Source organism: Lipophrys pholis, assembly GCF_963383615.2.
Source record: "Lipophrys pholis genome assembly, chromosome: 4".
In the NCBI taxonomy this organism is placed as follows: Eukaryota; Metazoa; Chordata; class Actinopteri; order Blenniiformes; family Blenniidae; genus Lipophrys; species Lipophrys pholis.
The window spans coordinates 32036225-32059259 of record NC_137637.1 but is presented as its reverse complement, the minus strand read 5'-3'; the positions used below and the strand labels follow the sequence as shown (position 1 = coordinate 32059259).

Below are 23035 nucleotides of genomic sequence, written 5' to 3'. Positions count from 1 at the left end.
TAGGAAAGACTGCATGTTCAATTTCTTTCAGTTTTGAGCAAAACCTTTTTATATGTCTACAAACAATATGTCAGTGAGAAACACATTAAGTCGTTTTGCTGATTCTTTCCTTTCTTACTCGCGAATCCAGTTTGAAAAAGAGCTATACTACACAGTGTATGTTTTGTATTTGATGACACTACAAGTCCAGGCTTATTCCTAATATCTAGCAAATAGAAAAAAAAAATTAAAAACAAGCCCACAAAATCTGAATATTGTTTTCCTCATGCCTGCTCAATACAAGATACCAAACACTTCTTGCAATAACAGTTCAAATATAAGAAAATATGATAAAAACAAATGTATGAACGTCTCTTTTGATGTACATCATTGTGTGAGTTCTGGTGTAATGGCTGTAAAGTATAAATATTCAGTGTTGTGTCTTAGCTTTATGGGCTGACAGGCTCTCAATTCATGTTGAATGAACTGGTCCTTTAAGAGATGCACAGTTGAAAAATGAATAACTTCCAACTCAGCACACATGTTTCAGCTCCTGCTGGTCAGTGTGCTGCTGACACAAAGCAGGCCAGAGATGACTGGAGTTCATCCTAAAAGTGGACGGGGACATAGAAACACTCATTAAAACGGAGAAAGGGGTGTGAATATAGCAAAGTGCCTTGACCTCCTTCAGTCTGCTTGGAGTTCCAGTGTCATGATGCCAGTTCAGTGGAGCAGCTCTGCTGGAATCGTCTCTCTGGGAGTGTTTTTATCCCTCGTGGGTCCTTGTTGGTCAGGCTGCAGGGAGGATGGTCTGTGCTGCACCGGACGAGACGCAGGCTGCATCAGCGAAGGATGGAGATCTGACCGCTCATTCGGCACCTGCTACTGCGACCAAGCCTGCGTGTCCACCATGGACTGCTGCCACGACTATGAAACTGCATGTCCAGGTAGGGCTCGTTTCCACTGCAATGTTAGACGAGAACAACTACTCTGGGTAAAGTTCTTTTCGCAGTTTATTTATGATGTGCTTGAGAGAGATGTTAAAAAGTTAAAAGTAACGTTTGACACTGTAGTGGTATTTTAAACTATCTGCATGGTCATTGACATGGAATATTTTGACTTCAGTATCATATTTAGGCTTCGAGTTCCTTTAAACACACCACACTGTTGGAAAGGTCAAACTGCTCTGACATTAGAGGAGGTTATGAGGAGTCATAAACTCTGATTGCTTGACGTTCCCCAAGCGCCAGGTGCCATGGAAGGACAGCAGATGTTATGCTGGGGGTTGTTGCTCTTATATAAACTGAGGAAGCGAGAGAAAATGACAGCGTTGGATAGAGTTCTGCTCAGAGCCACTGCCTTGCTCTCTTATGTTTGTGTTCTCTGCAATTCTAAATAAAACCTCCTGTGCACGTCAAAACCCTCACTCCAACATTCCACCTCATTAATCTGGAAGCAAATATTTCCTGCTGACCGCAAGATTAACATTAACTCACCTTGAATAAGTTCAAGCTTACCTTGACTTTTCTGCTGCCTGCATGCTGGTTAGCTGCTTTGTTGCTGCTGCTTCTTTTGTTTTTTTTTGCGTTTCTTTCAAAAAATCAATAACGGCAATATGAAGTTATTATATTATTATGTAACGTCTTATTCCAACTTACTGAGGGACGCAGACAGCTTGACTAATGTGTCACAGAGACACAATGTTCGCATCTTTTACTTTTTTTTTTTTTTCAATTTTATTAATTAATGTATTTATTTTTTACTATGACACTTTTATTTTTTTATTATTTTTCTTGATCTATGATCACTTACACTAGATTGCATTTGCAATTTTATTAGTGTGGTTTTATTACTATTTTATTTAAATTTTGTTGTTGCCGTTAATCTTGTATTGTTGAGGGAGGGTGGGAGGGAGGGTTTTTGGGAATGTTGTTGTGTTGCGATTGTTGTTCAATGTAAAGACGAAAAAAGACAATAAACAAAGTGTAAAAACAAGCAGAGACACAATGATAACGCCATGTACACATTGATAAGGACAGTCATCCTGAGGGATTATTTCATTTTAGTTACATTTCCAAGAAACTAGTTTAGAGAAAAAACCTCTCTGACGTCCAACAACACTTCATGCATCATTATTACTGTTCTTATTTCCCGAAAGGAAAGGTCACCTGGAAGTGTGAAGTACAGACACAGTCAAACTCCTGACAGTGATGTTTGTTGTTTGTTTTTCACCCTCTGTAATCTGCACCTCAGCTGTGGCCTGTGTGGTGAGCGAGTGGACGGCCTGGTCCGGCTGTGCTGAGCCCTGCCGGGCCACGGTCCGCCGGAGGAGCAGGCTCATCCTGCAGGAACCTCAGAATGCAGGCAGACCCTGCCCGGCGCTGGAGGAGCATGCTGGCTGTGCAGAGTACTGGTCCCAGCAGGGCCACTGTCAGAACTCACTGGGTGAGAAGGATTCACCCTCATATTTGCATGAATTGGAAAACATTATATTAAACACATTTCTTGTATTTGTTTAAAGCCGGCTGGGAATCTTATTTCTGTTATTATTGTTATATTTACACCCATTTAGAGTGAGTCCATCATGTGAGCAGCTATAGTTTATTTTTATTAGGTATTCGACAGCCTTGTGAAAACTGCCTTATTAATACCAAGTTGTTTCTGAAGTCATAATAAAAACACTATTTTTCTACATGCTCATAATTCATTTACACTGAGGACAGTGAAGCTACATGAAATATCTACAACTGAATGTGGGGCCAGAAAACAGGTGATCTCGAGAACCATCCATTGCTTCGAACACTTCTTTTATTATTATTATTTTTTTTTATTAAGTCCTTCACGGAAAACATCTGCAGACAGATGTGTCCGTCTCCAAGTCGCTAAGCCATTTAAAAAAAAAAAAAAGAGTCCAGTGAAACCAGATTTTTGAGTAGAGTCTCTGAGTAAAATATAAGATTGTCTGTTTCTCTTTCTTCTTCTGGCTTTGCTGTTTCAGCACCAAGACCCCGGCGAAAGAAACATATTTGACTTCAAACCTTCAATTGTGTTGACGGGGTGGCTTGTCTATTTATCCGATAGCTGGATGGGAATCCTGATTGTCTGTGAAGCAGCAGACCGTGTTATAGCTGCGTTGTGATATACGGTGTTTACTGAAGGCTCGGCCCTACAGGTCAAACCTGCAGGGCTGAGAAAGAACCCACTGGCAGACACACTGTGTGTGATGAAAGAGAGGCTGCTGCAGTGATTCTCTGCTCAGGCAGCAGACAAGCTGTGTTCTTTCATAAAACGTCAATTAAATGAAATAACATATTAGCTCAAAAGAGCAGCTTGTTTTGTTTTTTTCCCCCCCAATTTAAAACCGACACATCCAGTCAGCACATTAGAAATGTAAGCGTTGCAGCATTTCAACATGTGGTTACATGTGTTGTTCTTATTGAACGCTCCCTCTGCAGTCCCAGCACTTATTACCACGGGTGGCTATGGCAACGCCAGGAAGAAAAGAGACATTCCTGACAGCACTGACGCTATAGGGTAATGCAAAAGAATAAAACGGTTTTCAAACTCTGATACCAAATATGAAGTGAGTAAATATTTGACCTCAGTTCTTTATCTTTGTGTGAAACAGGTACTGCGTCCAGTTTCAGCTGACGTCTCTGACTCCAGGGTGCCAGCAGAGCGAGGGCCCACACACTCTGTGGATGCAGGACTTGGAGGAGGGCCACCATGTTTGTGTGCAGTGCCAGCCGCCTGCTCTCACCACTGGACAGAAGCACTGCGCTGGAGACGGAGAGGAGGGCGGCGACGGCAGGTACGAATGGTTTAAAAAAAGAAAGAAAGAAAGGCAGACAAGATGCTCTAAAACTATTATGCAAACAGAAAATTTGTTGGGCCCCGTTTACACGACAACGTTTCACGTGACAACACCTAAAAAAAAAAGGAGTGTGCGTTTACACTGCAGCAGCGGACACACCAGCAATGATGTAGTTAGTCTGCCGGGCCACGGGAGGGCGCTGTTGTTTTATTTTGTAATGAAACCACACAGACATGTGCAGACAACAATACGTTATAAACATGAAGAGAGCATGACATTCGTATGGGCTGATGAGGAATTGGATGCTATCGGGGGCGAGTCTCAACTATTAAACTACTGATATGGACGGTAAAACTAAAATACGTAACGAGAGTCAAACCACTACTGGTCCACCATGTTTCTTAGATTAATTAGTAACTGCACTGGATGCAGGTATTAGGAGGTGACTGTCTCACAATTTCTTTTTGTATGTGTGTGTGAAAAAAGCCCATATGTTGAATGGACTTCTGTTTGATTTTTGTAGTGAGTAAATTAATTCATACATTTATTGTGCAACCAGCAGACTATGCTGTCCTGCATGGAGAGAGAAGACCTTGACTTAAATAATCTGCGTTGTTCTGCACACGGGAGTGTTGGACATAAAACCTTTCAGGTTTTATATATTTGGAGCTGATCTAGTATCTCGGCCAGTTGTGAAGGAACAGCCTGAGTCACTGTTTCCTCTGTTTGCTTCCTATTCAAAGCCTCTGATCCAGTCCTGCTCTCACCAAGGTTACTGTCTGGAGCAGCCACTAGATGGCGACATTGCTCGTGGCTTTGATTTAGATGCACCTCTCTCTCTCTCTCTCTCTCTCTCTCTCTCTCTCTCTCTCTCTCTCTCTCTCTCTCTCTCTCTCTCTCCCCCCTTCCTCCCCTTTTACAGAATTCAATCTCTCCAGTGGCAGGCTGTGGGAAACCCTCGATGCAGGGGTGTGTGGAGACGCGTGGGGAGGCTGGAAGTTTGTTCCTGTCCAACAGCACACAGTTTCCTCTTCATCTAACCTCCTCCTCCTCCTCCTCCTCCTCCTCCTCCTCCTCCTCCTCCTCCTCCTCCTCCTCCTCCTCTTCTCCATCAGACACAACTTCCTCACCATGTAGAAAGTGCGTTCACCTCAAAAAGTAATTCCACTGGTTTTATTTTTATTTTATTCAAATTCAACCAGATTAAAAAAAAACAAAAAACCCCAATGGACCTTTTCTTCTTCGAAAATGACAACAGGTCCTATAACTTTCTAAACACTGTGGAAATATTAGTATATTAATGCAAGTGCTGTATTTAAATGTATCTCAATGATTTAAAATAAACAAAAGTTTTCTAATGTGAATGCAACATCTTCCTGTAGATCCTTAAGAATCACACACTAACAAGAACTGTCAGCCTCAAAACATGCAGCAATTAAAATTCCTGTTTTTAAAAAATTTAAAAAAAAAACACCTTTTTTTTTTTTTGCATCCGAAACTTGCAAAATTAAGAATGAAATGAAATGAAAGTCAACAAATCCTAATCAAAATGTAAAGTGATTTTATTTATTTTATTTTGAGTCATTCAAGGGAAAGGTTGCTTTTTCTTAAGAAATAGAAATATCTTGGGACACTGAGACACAGTTTTTTTTTCCTTTTCTGTTCTTTTTTTTTTTTTTTTTGTTTTTTTTACATGACAGGTCTGTGTGAATCACAACCGGTCACAACGCCAAAGTTACAACATGCACTGAACAACAGAACATTGATACACAAACGACAGCATAGAAAGTCAACAGGTAAAAAGGTTTTTCTTTTTTTTTTTTTACAAAACAGACAGCCTCGAGACCTACAAACAACATTGTATAAGAGCTGGCTAATGTCGGTCAAACATCTTCTTTTTTTTTTTCTTTTTTCTTCAATTCCCTGGAAACAGTGTACTTTACAAAGACTGATGGCTTAGGCAAGGTTGGGGTCAATTCCACTGAGAGCTTGAACTGTAGAAAAAATAGAGTTTATGTTTTGGATTTAAATATGTCTCATGCTCTAATACTGTTTTTTTTTGTTGTTTTTTTTTTTTAATATAGTGTCATGTGTAATGTGTGTTTCACTCCGAGAAGGCATCCTGAATCGACCCCAACCCTGTAATACAGTGTTATAGATTCAGTGGATGTAGAATAGAGCTACTCGCTAAAGCAAAAAGCAAAGTTCTCACTGCGTTCTGAGAACCTTGAATAGGTTCCGATGGGGCTCCAACAAAAGTGAATAAAAGACTCAAACCCTTTTTCAGACTTAAATTTAGCAGCTAGCACGACAACCAAATTCTAGTTCAGGTCTCAACTAAATGAAATGCCTGTACAGTTTGGAGTTTCATGGGACCGCTGGGAGCCGTTATGAAAGCATTTTGAAAATCTGTATTTTTCTTCTTCATTCTTTTCTTTTTTTTTTTTCCAATCAATAAATATGAAATAAAACAATCAGTTGGTGGTGGGATTTTAATTTAAATTTTTTTTTTTTTCCATATAGAATCGTGGTTTAGTCCTTTGAGGTGCATCGTCATTTCTTTACATATGGGACCTTGGTGAAATGACAAGATTAAAATATTCTTAAGTGGCTCCTATGGAAACGACGCTGAGAAGAGATTGAGATAAAAAGAAAAATAAGAAAAAACAGGTGTTTTTTTTTTCATATCATGATGGTGATTTGTCACAGTATCTCAGTCTTAAATATCAAATCAAACCTCATTTTTGACATTTTTGCTGAAACTTTTTTGAAAGCTTAATAGTAACACAGAAAATGAAATACTTATATCTATGTGTGTGTGTGTGTGTGTGTGTGTGTGTGTGTGTGTGTGTGTTTTCGTTTAATATTTGCCAAAAATAATTGTCAGTTCTTCACAAGAGTGCTTGCTTGCTGCCTATTCATTAAATATTGATTGTCATCATTGTTGAGAGCTATTTCAGAGAAAAATGGTCCCTGACTACCACAATAAAAAAAAACAACAACATAAAAAATAAATAAATAAATAAATGATGGAAGAGAAGCTGACTGCTCTTCCTCTCTGTGCTGATGAATGTCATTCAACATTTAGCTGTTTGTGTTTAAACTCTACAATTAGTTCTAAAGAAAAAGTGTTTCTGACTGAAGTAAACATTCTAAGACTGATATAGTCCATAAAACTGTGGGGGGGGGGGGGGGGGGGGATTCCATAAGTAATGTATATGTTGAAATGAACTCCCGTCTGTCCACACTCATCGTGTAATAAAAAGGGGTTTGATCCCGGTGCGTCTTAATGCAATATGAGGTCATCCGTGGCCCAACGCTGCGAGGGTATCAACTGTTTGTCATGAATTGTCGTGTAACCGGGTTTTATTTTCATGTAAATGTAAATTTGAAACACTTTGGGACGTTTCCTCTGGGGGCGACACTGTTTAGAAATCTCTTTGTTCAGCGCTTCAGTTGATTACTTATTAATACATGTATGCTTTAGAAACGCCAGGATTTTAAGGTTGTGAGCAGTAGATTAGAAGCAAAATATGAACATTTTAGCTGGGATGTACGAACAGTAACGTTACCTTTAATGGGTTTAGGAACTGACACTGAACAGACGTTTCAGTAAATATGTGACGTGTGCTTGATTTTGTATTCCTCGTGAGAAATCTGACGTCTGTATTACGGCTCCATGTCAGACCTGCAGACAGGTTACTTAAAGAATAAAAGCAGGATTTCCTCCCAATATGCTTACATTCATATTGAAAACAGTCCATTCTCTCCCATTAAGCAGCAGCCACACTGCGCTAATGCCCCGGCTTCACCACACACACACACACACACACACACACACACACACACACACACACACACACACACACACACACGGTTCCCCCTGCTTCTCACAGTCATTGCTATTCCTTTCACACCTCGGCTCCTCTCACTATGGGAGAGCAATATGAAATGGTCCAACTCTGTGATTAAAACGGGAAATGAAATCAGGGTTTGTGATTGGACTCTTAACCACAACACACACATACACACACATACACAGACACACAAAAAAAACATACGTCAATCACCTTCTGCTGACTTTTGAATCAGATTTTGCTCAGCAACTGCATTACTGATGGTGTTGTGACTGCTTTTAACCGGCATCTTTGACCAGCATGTTTGTAATTGGAAATCACAGAGAGTGCTGTTACAGTTCAAATTGCTCTCTTTTTTTTTTGGTAGAATATATTTTGTTGGCACTGAGGTTCTTTCTTTGCTCGTTTTCTTTCCTTGTGAAAAAGCTGCGATGACGGATGACATACCAGTTCTCTTAGAATTTCTGAAGACATTACAAAAACATGGCTCCCATCGCACTGCAAACTGGATCTCAAAGCGTCAACGTCTCATGTCACGAGTCGTGTGGAAGAAATTCCGTCCATGTTTTTTTAAATTGTTTTTAAAATTTGTGATCATGACGAAGGACCTTTCCAGCTTCTGGGATGATCAATAGTTACGTTGAAAGGTACTGGGAGAGCGGGGCCACTTCATTTGTCCCTGCCGACCCCACAGCCATGGGTTTGTGATCAAAAGGTAAATATTGGAAGAGAGGCGTGCTTCACTCCTTAAATTTGGTTGCAGGAAGAAGACAGACCGCCAATGTATCACAACTGGAGTGGATGCAGGCTAATGTTGATATCACTTACATCTGATGTGTGGAGTTATTCATGATCAACAAGGTGCTCTTCTTTAAGTAAAAGCCTTCGTAAAATTGTGACAGAGCTGCTTTTCAATGGAAACTGCCGAGGTAACTAACAACTATTGAAACGTCAGCAACTGTAACTGCATTACTGAGTCGCTTAGCATGTTACTTCAAAAGAACAGTAGCTCTTTTTATTTACGAACCTGTATTACACACAACACTGTGGCTTGAATCATCTATACTTCTTTATTTTCCGCGTGATGAGATCCTTGGCGTTGGGAACGTTTTACATAATAAACCTGACAATTCATCTGAAAGCTTTTCCCCGGCAAACTGGAGCTCAATGTTTTCCCCCGGAAAGTCTAAATGGGTTCTTTTTTTCCACCGTCAATGTAAATCATTGATCAACCTGTGACCACCACATTACCTGAAGCTGATGCTTTGGGTCATGAGCAGATTTGTTTTTCCTCCACAAGATACAGTCTTCACATAGGAATTAAAAAGAAGAGAAGACAACCAGAGGTTCTTTCCAAATTAAAGATGCCTCACACAAATTGGCTCATGTTCTCTGTTGCTTAACACAACTAGATGTGAAAAATCTAACTGCTCAACATATTTCCCTTTTGATCTGAAACACAAATCCCAACACTTCACAACAAAACATAATTAATTGGCCCTGTTCCTCCACCTTTGAAGGCGATCGTATGATCTGTAGGGTTATGTAACTACAGTAAGAATTAGTTCTTTCAGAGCTGGTGAGCCGTGTAGTTGCCCCCCCCCCCCCCCCCCCCCATATTGTGGCAGTGCAAACAGATTATAAAAGATGCATCGTGTTTAGCAGCTTAAAGTCACGGAGCTCTAGATTGATCGTATGTATGGGACGCTACAGAAGACAAACATAATGTACGAGATCGTTACATCACAATGTGGCACTGACACAGCACACATGAATATGCATGGGGAGGAATGGTTCCGCTGACGTGTGATTGTGTGTGTGTGTGTGTGTGTGTGTGTGTGTGTGTGTGTGTGTGTGTGTGTGTGTGTGTGTGTGTGTGTGTGTGTGTGTGTGTGTGTGTGTGTGTGTGTGTGTGTGTGCGCGTTGGAGGATACGTCTGAGCATATGTTAGCTGCAAGCAAAACCTCACAACCCCAATTAACAAATCGTTGCTTAGCTGCTCCAGCCTTTGAGGATGACGACTGTAACCATGGAAACTAAATGAATGTGTATCCGGGAGATTGTTTTCCACACCTGTGTGTGTGTGTGTGTGTGTGTGTGTGTGTGTGTGTGTGTGTGTGTGCGTGTGTGTTCCTGCTTGAGTAGTGTCAGTTCTGGCCTTTGCGTCTGACTAATGATAACGTTAAACTGCTTGTGGATAGTTGGTGCGTGTGCAGATTACTGGAATGACCTCAGGAGCAAGTATATGTACTCATGCCACTTTATAAGAACTATTGTTTAAAAAAAAAAGTAACTTAATAGGTAAATAACCAGATATAAAATATTTTACCATTTGCAAATAATTTTTTGATGAATAAAATATATTTTTTTCTTTTTAAATCCAATCATTTGTCAAAAAAAAAATAAAAAATAAAAACTTCGATTGAATTTCATTGAGCAGATTTTAAAATGATGAAATTAATGAAAACAACCTATAATTTCACTTTTAACCAAAGTTTAATGAAAGAGTTCTTCACCATTTATCAACGGTGGTTGTTTTTCATGCGTTTTCCATTATTCGGAGCAGCAGAGCTTACTGAGCTGCGTTATGCGGTGGTCAGATGAAGACAAGTGCATGCTGAATATCTGAAATCTTAACTCTATGTAAGTAAGCTGTAAACATAAAAAGTATTTTTAGGATTTAAATATTTAGTCATTTCTTTAGATATTAATGACAAGCAACTCATTTGCTGTTGTTTTTTGTTGTATGTTGATTGGTTGAGTGCATGCATGCTTTGTGTATGTGCCTTTTATGTAGCAGTCATGATGATCGTCTCTGGTTATTTTGTCATCAGAAACTCTTGTTCCACCACAATCACCACTGAGATAATTAAACAGAGATGCCGAGACACCGTCCACTGGCAGAACTCTGAAAGTGTCACGCTCTCTCATGAAGACCGCCAGGGAAAGCAAAATACTGTTCATGAAAGATGAGCTGGAGCCTCCGAACTGCAGCCTTTGTGCCAAGACATTGAACCTCACACAGGATTACTCTTCACATACAGTTTTGACAGAGCAGACTTGCAAATCGCTTATTTGTATTAGGAACTTTCGCTTGTCTATATAAAAATAAATCAAGTTCGACAATCTTAAGAGTGTGTTAACATGAACTACCGTTGGATCACTCATTAGTGTTGACACTCGCCCACACACAAATGCAGACATGCACACTCCTACAAATGTAAATGACTAAGGCCAGGTTTGGGAATGGAGGGCACGCGTAAGTAGCTTATAGGCTTCTAGGTCCTTTCCTGTATCTCCAAGACTACAAAAATGAACTGGGACTTGGTAATGGGAATGTGGACTGCAGGGACTTTCTCCCCCTGGAGAATACACAGATAACCCCCTCCTGTAGTTAAAAGCCATCATTTTGTGTTGGGTTACATCAGTTATAACCTCAGCTCATTTTCTGTGACAACTCTGCTTCTCTGAACAGAGCCATGGCCTGCTTGGGAGTGCTCTTTCGTTCTGTGGGTACGGAATACCACTAATAGGAATGAGCTGAAGACGAGGCAGTGACATTCTCCGATTTAGAAAGGTTCTTCTCCCAGAGTATTCACCACGCACGTTCCCCTGGAGCTTATTACCCGACGGCAAGCTTAGGTGAGTAGTGAAATGTTTCCGCGAGACCCTTTGTGTTTGTCTCTGGGTTCTAGAGTGTTTGGTCCTGTTTGGTGTCCCTGTCACAAACACTCTGTCTCCAGCTTCCTGTTTATTTCTGTTTCACTCGTGCCTCAGAGGCTTTTATCCAGAGTACTTTGACGGCCCCTTTCAACCTTTGGTCTACGTGCCATCTCAGGGCCTATGTGATTCTCGTGAGCTATCCCGCGAATCCCTTCCAGGGGGAACAGACAGTTCTGTCCCAGCATTTTCTGGGCTGCTTCTAAATGGTTAGAGCCCCGCTGGTAATTTATATTGATGCTGCGCTTTGGGCTTCCACCGGCCAGCAGACGCTCCGAGGGACTGGTGTCAGAGATGTCACGGAGATGCTCATCATCATCTGTATCGGCGTCTATGTATTTGCTGATGGAGGAGTCGTGGAAGGTGAAGACTGTTGGGGAAAGGGTGGTCCCATCTGGAGATTTTGGCGGGGTTCGGCTACTGGCAGTAGTGTAGACAGAGACCTCAGGGCTTAGCAGAGAGCGGTCTGACACCAATGAGCTGTCCGAAAGAGGGGATGGTCCTGAATCAGCATCGCTGCGGCTGCCTCCTTTGGGGATAAGGCTTTTGGAGGAATTTCCAGAGAAGAAGAATTTCCTTGTATTCTCTGTACAAGAGGGCCTTGTGATGGATATAGGTGTGAACGCAAGGTCACGGTCTCCTGTGGTTTGCTGACCTGTTTTTGCAGCGGGTTGATGGGACAAAGCTGTACTGTACGAAAAGCGGTTGCTTTCCTGGAGACCAAGGTCTATCCCTGGGCTGTGGAGGAACCGGGGATTCTCCTGGAAGTCTGTTGCACAGCTGATGTAGCTGTCGATACTAGACAAGCTTTTCATGTCCCCCACTCCCTCTCTGGTTCCGAGAACAGGTGGCCCGTGATCTTGGATGGCCCCCAGCTCAATCTCGTCCCTTTGTTTACCCCCTCTCGTGTTCTTGTCTTTAGCATTGAGGTTTGGCTGTGACTGTGTCTTTGCCATCTGGTTGTACATCTCCTCAAGCTTCTGAACATTTAACCTCTGGGGGCTGGCGTCTCGAGCCTTGCTGGGAGAGCCTAACTCCTGCGCGTTGAAAGAGCGGTTCGAGCTCGTCTCGGAGGCGGCCCTCTTGGGGGTCCACTTCCAACGATTCGGAGAGAGGTGATTGTCATGAGGCCTCTCACTTTTCTCCACCACAACATCCATTAGTTCTGCACTGCGCGCAAACGCCTCTTTCAGGTTCATTGAAACGATGCTACCATTTCTTTTCGCCCTCTCCAGGGCCTCACGTCTTTTAAGTGCTTTTTCTTGCCTCTTCTGCTCCTTGTAGAATTCAGAAAAGTTATTTACAATGATGGGAATAGGTAGGGCAATCACAAGCACTCCTGCTATGCAGCATAATCCTCCCACAATTTTTCCCAGGAGAGTTTTAGGGTAGATATCCCCATAACCTACTGTCGTCATTGTAATAGTAGCCCACCAGAAAGAAGCTGGAATGCTTTTAAATTTTGTATCCTCCTCGTCCTTCTCAGCAAAAAATACCAAACTTGAAAAGATCATGATGCCCATGGCCAGGAAAAGGATGAGTAGGCCCAGCTCATTGTAACTCCTTCTAAGCGTGAAGCCCAGAGACTGAAGGCCTGTGGAGTGACGAGCCAGCTTCAGGATACGAAGGATTCGCATGATCCTAAAAATCTGAACAACACGCCGGACGTTCTGAAACTGCAGCACACTCTTGTTGGACTCTGTCAGAAATATGGTGACGTAGTAGGGTAGAATAGCCAACAGGTCAATGACATTCAGGGGACCTTTGAAGAACTTCCATTTGTTGGGCGAGGAGAGGAACCGAAGCAGGTACTCCATGGTAAACCAGGCAATGCACACAGCCTCCACATGGGCCAGTTTTGGGTTGTCTGTTGATTGACCAAACTCATCGGTGTCCTGCAGCTCAGGGAGGGTGTTCAGGGACAGGGCGATGGTAGACAGGACGATGAAGAGGATAGAAATGATGGCCAAGATCTGAAAGACAAATATAAACAACAATCTGAGTAAGGATTTCGAAAGAACAGGAGAACACTCAAGCCTGTGCAAAGACGACTCCTCCATTTGCTCCAGTGCTTGTGTACATTGTGAAATGTTGATGTCAAATCAGAAAATATCAACCTGAACATAAATTCTCAACCCTTCATAATGAAAGTACTTTATTCTGACGTATTGGACACACACACATTTGCACTAGTTTTATAAAGACAGTATGTAACACAGGAAAAAAGAAATATGGAGTCACAATGACACTTTTCTTATTATGTCGTGTGAATTTTTATGGTTTTCTTTTGCAAGATATCTTCATGTCAAAGTCCAGCACCATTTAAATTAAGTGTTAGTTTAAAGTAAATTCAGAAGTTACTTATTACTATCGCGTGCCCGGTTAATCTTGTTGGGTATTTAAAAGATGCACAAAATAAATCACAAGTGCTCAAGTATAGCAGGTACAGGTTGCAGCATTTAAGTGCTGACAGTAAGTGAATGCCAACAATCCTAACGTCTGAATAAACCTTTAATAAATGCCTGATTGAATGCGTGATTGGAAAAGAACTAATGGATTGTATTGACTTTGGACACTTATTTATTCATGACTCACTTATCTGGCTTGTCCACATGACTGAATGTGCTTGAGTGGACTATAATGTCGAGCTGCGAATAAAAACCATCACATATCTGAATCTAATAGCAATCAAAAGCCTCTGCTCCTTATGTAATTATAGCATTAGAGAAAAAAACACTATCTTCTGTCCTCTTGTACGGTTTTCACTTTTGAGGGTCCTCAGTAGATTGAGAAATAATGAAATGTATCCTTTCCTGTCACTTGATACCACTACGACATAGAAGTGCACATACAGAAGTCACATCAATGCAGAATACTTTGCACTCGATGATACTGTTGTTTCACATTACTCAGTACAAAGCGGTAAGTCTCGGCAATCTGAGACCACACACACACACACACACACACACACACACACACACACACACACACACACACACACACACACACACACACACACACACACACACACACACACACACACACACACACACACACACACACACACACACACACACGCGCGCGCGCGCGCACACCAGCAATCACGCTAACAAGCGAGTGTGTGGTGGCAGACTGCACTTCTTTTTAGCACCCCTTGACAGCTCCCCACTACACCACTACTCATTGTGCAAACAAACAAAGAAAATATCTAACCACGCGTTTGCTTTGAAGTTTGCAGTTTCAAGTTGTTTGATTTGAATAAGTAACTTTACTACAGTAAAAAAACGCCCGACAGAATGTGGCACTATTGAGTTTGTGCTTATCAACCTGAGTACAAAAAAAACCCAAACTAATTACGACTTGCTGAATAATTTAGATTTTTTTTGCATGAAACTTTGACGACATAGTCCATTAAAGTCACAAGAAGGACAGTTTACTTTACTCACACAAGAAAATGAGCTATTCAGTCTGAAAGTTTGATTTGATGTTGTTAAAGCCCTGTTTACACGACAACATGCATCGTTTTGAGTTATTGTTTCAGGAAAGTTTAGCGTTTACATGCCAACGTTTTGAAAACGATGTCCAATTTTCACGGAAACGACAGACACGATGAAAACAATGTAGTTATTCTGCCAGGCCACTAGTGGGAGCTGCTGTTCATTTTGGTCATGAAACCACACACATGCTTGTAGAGAACAATACGCTCTAAACATTAACACTGGGAGTCTATGGACAGAAGCCGAACTTGGATCACTACTATTACTACTATGAATAAAATACATTTTCAAATTACATATTATTTATCCATGTAAATGTCTGTATGCCATTTTGTTTCCTAGGTTTTGTTTCTTTCCTTTCGTGTAAAAATAGTGAGGGAGGACATAAATCAGCAGGGATGTCATGATTTTAATACCGAAACTCATGAAAAGACTTCCCATCTGACTTAAATGACACCGTGCCACAGGTGAATATAATCTAGCAGTGGATATTGTGTGCATTTATCAATCACTCATATGCAAACAGGCTTGACAGGGATGATGCTTCAAGAAACATATGTCTCTTCACAAAATATGTCATACTCCGATTACTGACTTGACAACTTTCAAATTTGGCGTAACTATATGTGTAATCCATGCAAGATTCACCTTTATAGGAGCTTTTACAATAAATGCAATGTAACAGCTCTTCCTTTAGTGGACCGAGAACAGGATCACTTCATGAACTTTAGTTTGTGCTTGGTATATTAACCTCAAATGACTCCAACTCCAAACAGCATAACTTAGAGGATGAGTAGGAGGTTGTAGCTCGAACACCGAGCTTGTTTTGGCTATAGCCCACACGGAAAAGGTTGAGATGTTATATGATGAAAGGAAGCAGAGTTGAAACACTTTCTTTAAAAATGTGTGTGTGCAGCTGAGCATGTCATTTTGTAAAGAGACTTTTCAAATGCACCCGTTTAGCACGTTTTATACGACCAACGATTAAAATGTCCCTTCATACACCTGTCATGGACACATGTTACTCAACGGAAACCTCACATTGGTTCTGCTGGTGGAAACAAGCAGGCCTCAGACCAGTGTGGCGCACTCGATGTGAGGCTTACCTCCAATGGTCCGCAGGATATGAAGGCACACTTACGGGAAAGTGATGATAGCGCAGCTGTAAGAGGGTGATTGACAGTGAAAGCTTTGACAATGCTCTAATAATTTAGGCTGCCAAGAGTGAAAGTGATGGCCAAAACGGCATTCTTATCTATGACCAATCAGAGCAGGAGGACACTGTTGCCATAGCGTCAGGGCAGACATGAATAATGACCCTATCTGTTTATTTTCTTGCCTCTGTGCTCCTCTCCCCCTGCCCTGGAGGAAATCTATTTGAATCAAACACTTGAAGAGCAGAGAGGTGCTGGGACCGAAGGTGGATAAAGTGAATAAAAACATTCACTGCTTATGTTTCCTGACGTGTCTTTGTACACTGTTGTGCACTTCTTCAAAAGAAGTAACTCTTCTGTTGCTTCTTGTCTTTTGCCGTTCGGTCTTGAAAATGTGCTCGTAGCTCGTAGCTCGTAGCTCGTAGCTCGTAGCTCGTAGCTCGTAGCTCGTAGCTCGTAGCTCGTAGCTCGTAGCTCGTAGCTCGTAGCTCGTAGCTCGTAGCTCGTAGCTGCTTGGACACTTTTATTATGGGTCAGGTGGATTTCAGTGAAGTTAGACCCTTCGAGGGGGAGGAAGATGCTCTCCACCCTAAACGCAGGCCTTACAATAAAGAGATTCTTGATTTCATGAACATTGATAAAAGCTGCAACAAAACAGTGATATCAATAAGGGCTGTTAACATTTGTTAAAGTTTGCAATGATCACTCCACCATTCAAACACACACACATACACACTGCATATATTCATCACCACCCGGTTTACTGAAAACTGAGAGCACAAAATACTCCTTTTTGAATATCTTTCAAATTAAATCTATTGCCAAAAGAATCTACCGGTGAGTAAAAATGAATTCATGGCGTCCGTGCCAGTTTCTGGTAGAAGAGAGATGCCAAGAAAAGAGAAATTTGATTTGACAAACAGATGAGTATTTCCCAGCATACTTTCTTCCTTGTCATTTTTCTAAATAAATCCATGGTTGGCTAAATAAGTTTGAACCAATATTTATTTAATTAAAACATAGGGTTTTAGAGTGTTTGAAGAGAAATTAATAAACATAACAGGGACATACTAACAGGCATACAAAACCTAAATTGGCTTCTACAGATTTTAGCAATGTTATAAATTCAATCCCAAATCAAAATAGAAAAACTGCTGAGTTTAAAATGGATGATCAGGAAACGCGTGTGGTGTGACGGTGTGTGATGAGAGTCTCATCCTCAGTGAGCGTGAGCTGGCAGCCCTGGACGACCTACAGTTATGCAGAGAGCAACAAACAGGTCCCAAAGACGTAAGCAAACATTCATCACATTCACAGTCGAGACGGGCCAATGTTTATAATGCAGCAAGTCATCTTTCAGCCATTATCCAAGGGAGGACTGAGTCAGTGTGTCATTAATATACACCACAGCCTTGGAAAAAGCTAAAGGTAATGCTGAAGCCAACAATCGACTTAAAGTTGGACGGTGTGAGACGGCAGCTGTGCGACTGTCGTAGTGTACAAGAAACGTAACTGGATCTTGAAAGGTTCAGTAACTGTAATCAAGCAACTGAAGTCATCGTAGCAGTCAGCTATTAGTGTATTATTGAGTTTTTGAAGCATTATTCCTAAAATATAAAATTTTTCCATTAAGCTCTAGAATGCAATAGAATTTTGAGAAGCCCACAAAAAGCAGAAACACAAAGCTAATCCGTGTCGAACTTGAATCCGCGGGAGACTGTAGCTATAGAGGAGCAGTTGATAAAAGGGCAGAGGTAATAGGATTGGGAAGCTATAAAAAGGTCACTAATGAAGGTGCACTGGTGGCTCTGTGTGGCGTTGTGATTATGAGGTTAAGTTCTAGTAGGAAACCCTTCACATTTCCCAGAGGTCTGCGTCCCTGTTGCCCCGGCTGCTTCCACACACTGCGTGCGCTCTTTCACCCTGCCCGGCTTGTCTTTATCTCTTTTCTTTGCCGGGCTGTTTAATGTCACAGGGCGCTAATTTCATAAAACTATTGAACTCCAAATCTGAGATAAAGCTCTCGGTGCACATGAAAGGAGGCCGCAAACAAACACATGTCTAAGAAAAGGTTGTGTGGAGCTCCAGACGTGATTCGAACGGCTTCAACAGAATTACAGACTATTTATAGACTCTCAGTGGACCCCGAGGCCATGCATAACAAAATAGATGTTAATAGCGGCCCCACCCAGGATTATGTCCTTTATGTTATGCAGTTTCTGTAAGATGAATACTCCATTATTGCAACTTGATTATATCAACATGAAAAAAAAAAAATGACAGCGACTAGAAGTGAATGCTCCTTGGTGGTCTAATAAAAGGAAGGCAGGAATAAAGGGAGGGTGATATTTATATCTGGAGGAGAGGAAAAGACAACTTGTGTGCAGGAGATAGAGGGAGAAAGAACAAGAGCAAGAGCAGATTGACAGGAAATCCCACTGTGACACTAAAGAAAGCCACATCGCAGTGGTTTTTTTGTCTCACATGGCACACTGTCATTTGTCTTCTCAGCAGACGCCATGTAGTCCTCGCAGAGCAACCCCCGTCTTTAGGTGACACCGTGACACCGTTCCTCATTAGGGCTGTTTGAGAAGACGTCCTGAGTGCTATTGGTGAGAAGGATGCGTTAAAAATAAATAAATAAATCCAACGTGAGTGGGACTGAGAATGAGCCTTGAGATATGGCATTATTTTGCACCGGGAAATATTGGCTGTGCACACACTGAACCAGCTCCCCAGAGGCGTGCACACTCGAGGACTCAGAAAGCGATAAATCTGTTATTTCTACAATTATCTCTGAATATCCTAATGTACTTTTGCTTGGCGTTTGTTTCCTCACTGGGTCTCATCCTCATGCAATGACCTGTTTGTTTGTTTTTTATTGGCCGTGTCCCAGCAGCCGTGATTAATTTTCTTTTTGCTACACTGGTTTTGTCACGGCCGGGTCCATTCATCTGGACATCCAGTCCTCATTTTACAAGGACGGGACCTTGAACTTCAAATCTTTTACATATGCACGCACACCTGAGTAAAACGAGTAATATCACAAAATCAGATCATAACCAATAAATCACTTGTGTGTTTATCTGTGCTGGCGTGTGTGTGTGTGTGGGTGCGTGTGTGTGTGTGCTTGTAAGAAAATGAACTGTCAAGGAAGCGTAAGCGAGTAACAAATATAAAACACAGCTGATGAAAACACCGGATCTTGTTGCAGGGCAGCATGTAAAGATCACAATGGCAATAACCATAAAATTCTGTTATATAATATCAACGACACAAAAATGTTTGTCTCTTCTCCTGGTAAATCTTTGGTAGTATTGAATGAGTCTACGGTAACATTTAATCTATCTTAACTGCATGATTGAACTGAAAGATTCAAGCGAACATAATTTTGATGTTGAAAGAAGCTCAAATCTGATCACAGCTGGAAATCAAGTGTAGTGCAACAGTAAGCCAATTGGATTTAAGAAATAGGTGAACTGATTTTGTCGTTACATTTAGATGGACACGCCACCATTTTCACAGTGTGAAACCATACACCACTGCACACAAGGTTATGGTGCTACAGACCCGGTGGCCAGATGTTTCATCGGCTGCAAAAAAGATTATTTCTTCTGTCACCGTCTGGGCCGTCAGTTCAGGGGCCACATACATCCCAGTTTCATTGTGGGTGGGCCAGACTGGTAAAATAGTGGTATGATAACTTTTACATTCAGACTTTGACAAAAAACAAACCATTACTACCAAAAAGTACAACAATTTCAGTTATTTCGGTTTTGAGCCACTAGCCTTATGTTTGAAACCTCTACTCTGAAAGGCTTCTCCGCCCTCTGTGGTGGGTCAGTCAGCTCGAACTGATGCAGTAGTCTTATTTGGGTTATCCACCTTCAGATGGCTGCAGCTCAGGTCAGTATTCTCACACTGCATTAAGTCTGGTGGCATCCCAAGTGACACTTGAGGAAGTCCCAGCGCTCCGGCTGGCACCTCACCCATTAGCAGCAAGAGGAGCAACACTGCTGCGCTGGAACAGAGGATGCTTCCAGTTCCTGTGAGTCCTGGTTCCATTGTCTGTTAACTCCACCGCCTCTCGCCCAGGGAAACACATTAGACCTACAGCACACAGACAGGCACGGTTCCTAAACTTCCTCTGGACACTTAAAATAGACACAGACTGAGGTGGTTTTGGTAAAGGTGTGTTCATTTTTCTCTTATTCGCTTGAGTAAATTCAGGTCTTGCTTGATCCCTGTGATCCCTTGACAGCTGACTTGCTTTCCCATCATCCCCTGAGCCACATGGGAGGCCACAGGGATACCATGCAACACTCCCAGCCACGACTGCCAGCCACTGTCACCATGACAACCCTCTTGAAGCTCGACAGGAGGTGGCTACGTGGACCTGCTGGTGAAAATCAAGTCTCTCTCTCTCTCTCTCTCTCTCTCTCTCTCTCTCTCTCTCTCTCTCTCTCTCTCTCTCTCTCTCTCTCTCTCTCTCTCTCTCTCTCTCTCTCTCTCCTTCCTCTTCTCTCTGATTTGTACCTTTTTTAAAACTCACCCTGCTTTGAACCATCTGCAATGCTTCAGTCTCCATTCTATCTCTAGTTTTCTTTTGTTATTTCTTTTCCCATTTCTTTGTGTCTCACTACATTACTGTCTGCTTTTTTCCTCCCAGCATGCCGAAGTCCTAGTATAGAAGAAGAAATGATTTACAAAGAGGGAATAGGACACAAACAACATTTGGTATATGATATAAACCTCAAGTGTAACAGGTGCAGCAGTTTCAAGCTATATACAGAGACACGTTATCAAAAGCCTGAAATTAGCACTTCATTCATAAATAAGTCTGCTGGTCACCATCTTTATTTGCAGATGTGTGCACCATGTGTTGCCAGGTGTACTTCCGTCGTCTGACTTGCTCTCCATCAGTCACGTAACCAGAGTATTGATCTTCATTTTCTTCAAATTGTTACTGTCACCGGTCAGTAGTATGAGAGTAATAATGTGAGTGTTGAATAATGTGGAATAATTCACACCCCCTGACTCTGAACGTAGAGCGGCTCTGCCTCTCTGTGTGAAAGAGATGGGGTTTCCATGGTGACGGGAGGAGACTGTGTCTTCCACATTTCCCCCTGCATGATAGCTTGAAATGCACACACACACACACATGCGCGCACACGCACGCACATACACGTGCAGTGGTCTCCCCACGCTACATCCCTTTTTAACTTTGAACAGCACAGCCCCCATTTATCTTAACCGCCTACATTCTTGCCAGAATGAAACACTTGGATCTCGTGTTCTTTCTTGGCAGATGCTGGCAGCGGCTCCATGATCACGAACATGACCTTGTCTCTGCGACATTACGGCCACTCGCCTTCTTATTGATGGGATGCTATAAATATCATGCACTGATGAAGAGCCAATTATTCAAATCATCTCTGTGTTTGTAAACCTAATTAAAACAATTGATTAATGGGCCTTTGGGACCAGTGATTTATGTTGCATTCAACTTCATATTCCATTATATTTGAAACACACATATACAGCAGTATGGTACTGCCTGTATACTGTTGGCAGTAACACACTTGTGTCTGATTGCTAAAAAGGATACTAGTAGTAAACCAACTCATTTGAAATGACTAATATCAGTGAGCTCATTGCAGATTACTTTTGTTGTTGTACAGTTGTAGAGCTTAGGGACCGCTGTCTCGCTCTCTCTCTCTCTCTCTCTCTCTCTCTCTCTCTCTCTCTCTCTCTCTCTCTCTCTCTCTCTCTCTCTCTCTCTCTCTCTCTCTCTCTCTCTCTCTCTCTCTCTCTCTCTCTCTCTCTCTCTCTCTCTCCTGCTTATATGCTTTAGTATTAGCCAGAGCTGTTGATATTAACAGTTACTATTCAGCTAAACTCCCAAATATTTGGAGAGGAGTGCATCAATCCTAAACTAACACTGCCCTCTTCATAACAACATATTATATGTCCAACTGTAGGTAACATTAGTGGTGTACTATATCGGCTGAAGCTGTGATGTTTTAGCAGCTTTATGTAAACTTTACAGGAACATTAGCTCATATTAAAATAATCTGACTGTGGCTGTCTGCACACTTTCTATCGTTATTTGATAAAAACAGTTTCTCTGATAATACGATAACATCCAAATAATAGAGCATTTTCCTTCGAATAACTGATGTGACTTCAGTTAAATTTATTGGTGCAATTCTAAAGACGTTCTAACTGTGAGAGGCAAAGCAACACAAGGGGTTCTCCTATAAGTGACTTCTTCATTTTAATATTCACTAATATTGCATCCGAAGCTCAGATTTCCCTCAACACATCTGCCCTGTGTCTTTCAATGCAATCGTCTTGTATTTTATTCTAAATGCTTTGAGGACTGAGAAAAGTCTGAAAGTTGTTTTTTCCCCCCCACCTCATGAGTGAAGGTTTGCATCCTCAAACTGCAGCACAACCCCATTCAGTAATCCCCTCCTGTAGGTAGGGAGCCAATGCTTGCAACCATCCATCTCCTGAATGAATCCCACCTCATCTCCTCTGCCTCTCAATTATTCATGCATTTCAGATGAAGATGAGAATCCAGACTCAGCATCTATATTTAAACTCTGACTGGTCCATGCTGATTATATAAATAGAAACAGTATAGGGGGTCTGGTCTGGCGTATTAAAGGAGGATGTTTTCTTGAGGAATCATATCTTGGAGCGCAAAGCATTTAAAACAACCGGGGGGAGATGAAAGGCCAAGATTGTGACTTTGCAGGGGGATGCTGCTACTATAGTGTCCAAGAATAAAATGCAGATCATGCAGCCCTGCAGTTCATGATCATTTATTCATGGCAAAGAAAAAAAGAAAAGAAATCATAAAACATGGTGGTCTACTCAGCAGACCTACAGAAGGAAAAGTAAATGTGAGAGAAGCATCGATCCAAAGTGTAAAGGAGAGACAGACAAAGACACACATATAACACAAACACATGTACACACACAGTCGATCAACAATGACGCCCGAAC

The 23035-nt window shown here is 41.7% G+C and overlaps 2 protein-coding genes across 2 annotated transcripts in view; one reads left to right on the top strand and one right to left on the bottom strand.

The window, feature by feature from the left end:
• Positions 1-518: 518 nt before the first annotated feature.
• Positions 519-6256, top strand: LOC308108795 (somatomedin-B and thrombospondin type-1 domain-containing protein). Its single transcript, XM_080462027.1, has 5 exons — positions 519-926; positions 2233-2424; positions 3435-3513; positions 3608-3790; positions 4716-6256. Exons 1-5 carry the CDS (start codon positions 692-694, stop codon positions 4831-4833), a joined length of 807 nt encoding a protein of 268 aa, XP_080318153.1. The 5' UTR covers positions 519-691; the 3' UTR covers positions 4834-6256.
• Positions 6257-11423: 5167 nt separating this feature from the next.
• The window catches only part of kcnb1 (potassium voltage-gated channel, Shab-related subfamily, member 1), a gene marked incomplete at its 3' end in the record, with an annotated part of 28331 nt that continues 16719 nt past the window's right edge, over positions 11424-23035 (bottom strand). The window contains exon 2 of the mRNA XM_080462168.1: positions 11424-13343. Coding sequence (XP_080318294.1) covers positions 11424-13343 — 1920 coding nt within the window. The remainder of the gene's footprint in view (positions 13344-23035) is intronic.

Coding starts and splice junctions, on each gene's coding strand:
- LOC308108795 (XM_080462027.1), top strand. CDS start 692: ATGATGCCAGTTCAGTGGAGCAGCTCTGCTGGAATCGTCTCTCTGGGA. Junction 927..2,232: donor CTATGAAACTGCATGTCCAG/GTAGGGCTCGTT, acceptor TCTGCACCTCAG/CTGTGGCCTGTGTGGTGAGC. Junction 3,514..3,607: donor GACAGCACTGACGCTATAGG/GTAATGCAAAAG, acceptor TGTGTGAAACAG/GTACTGCGTCCAGTTTCAGC.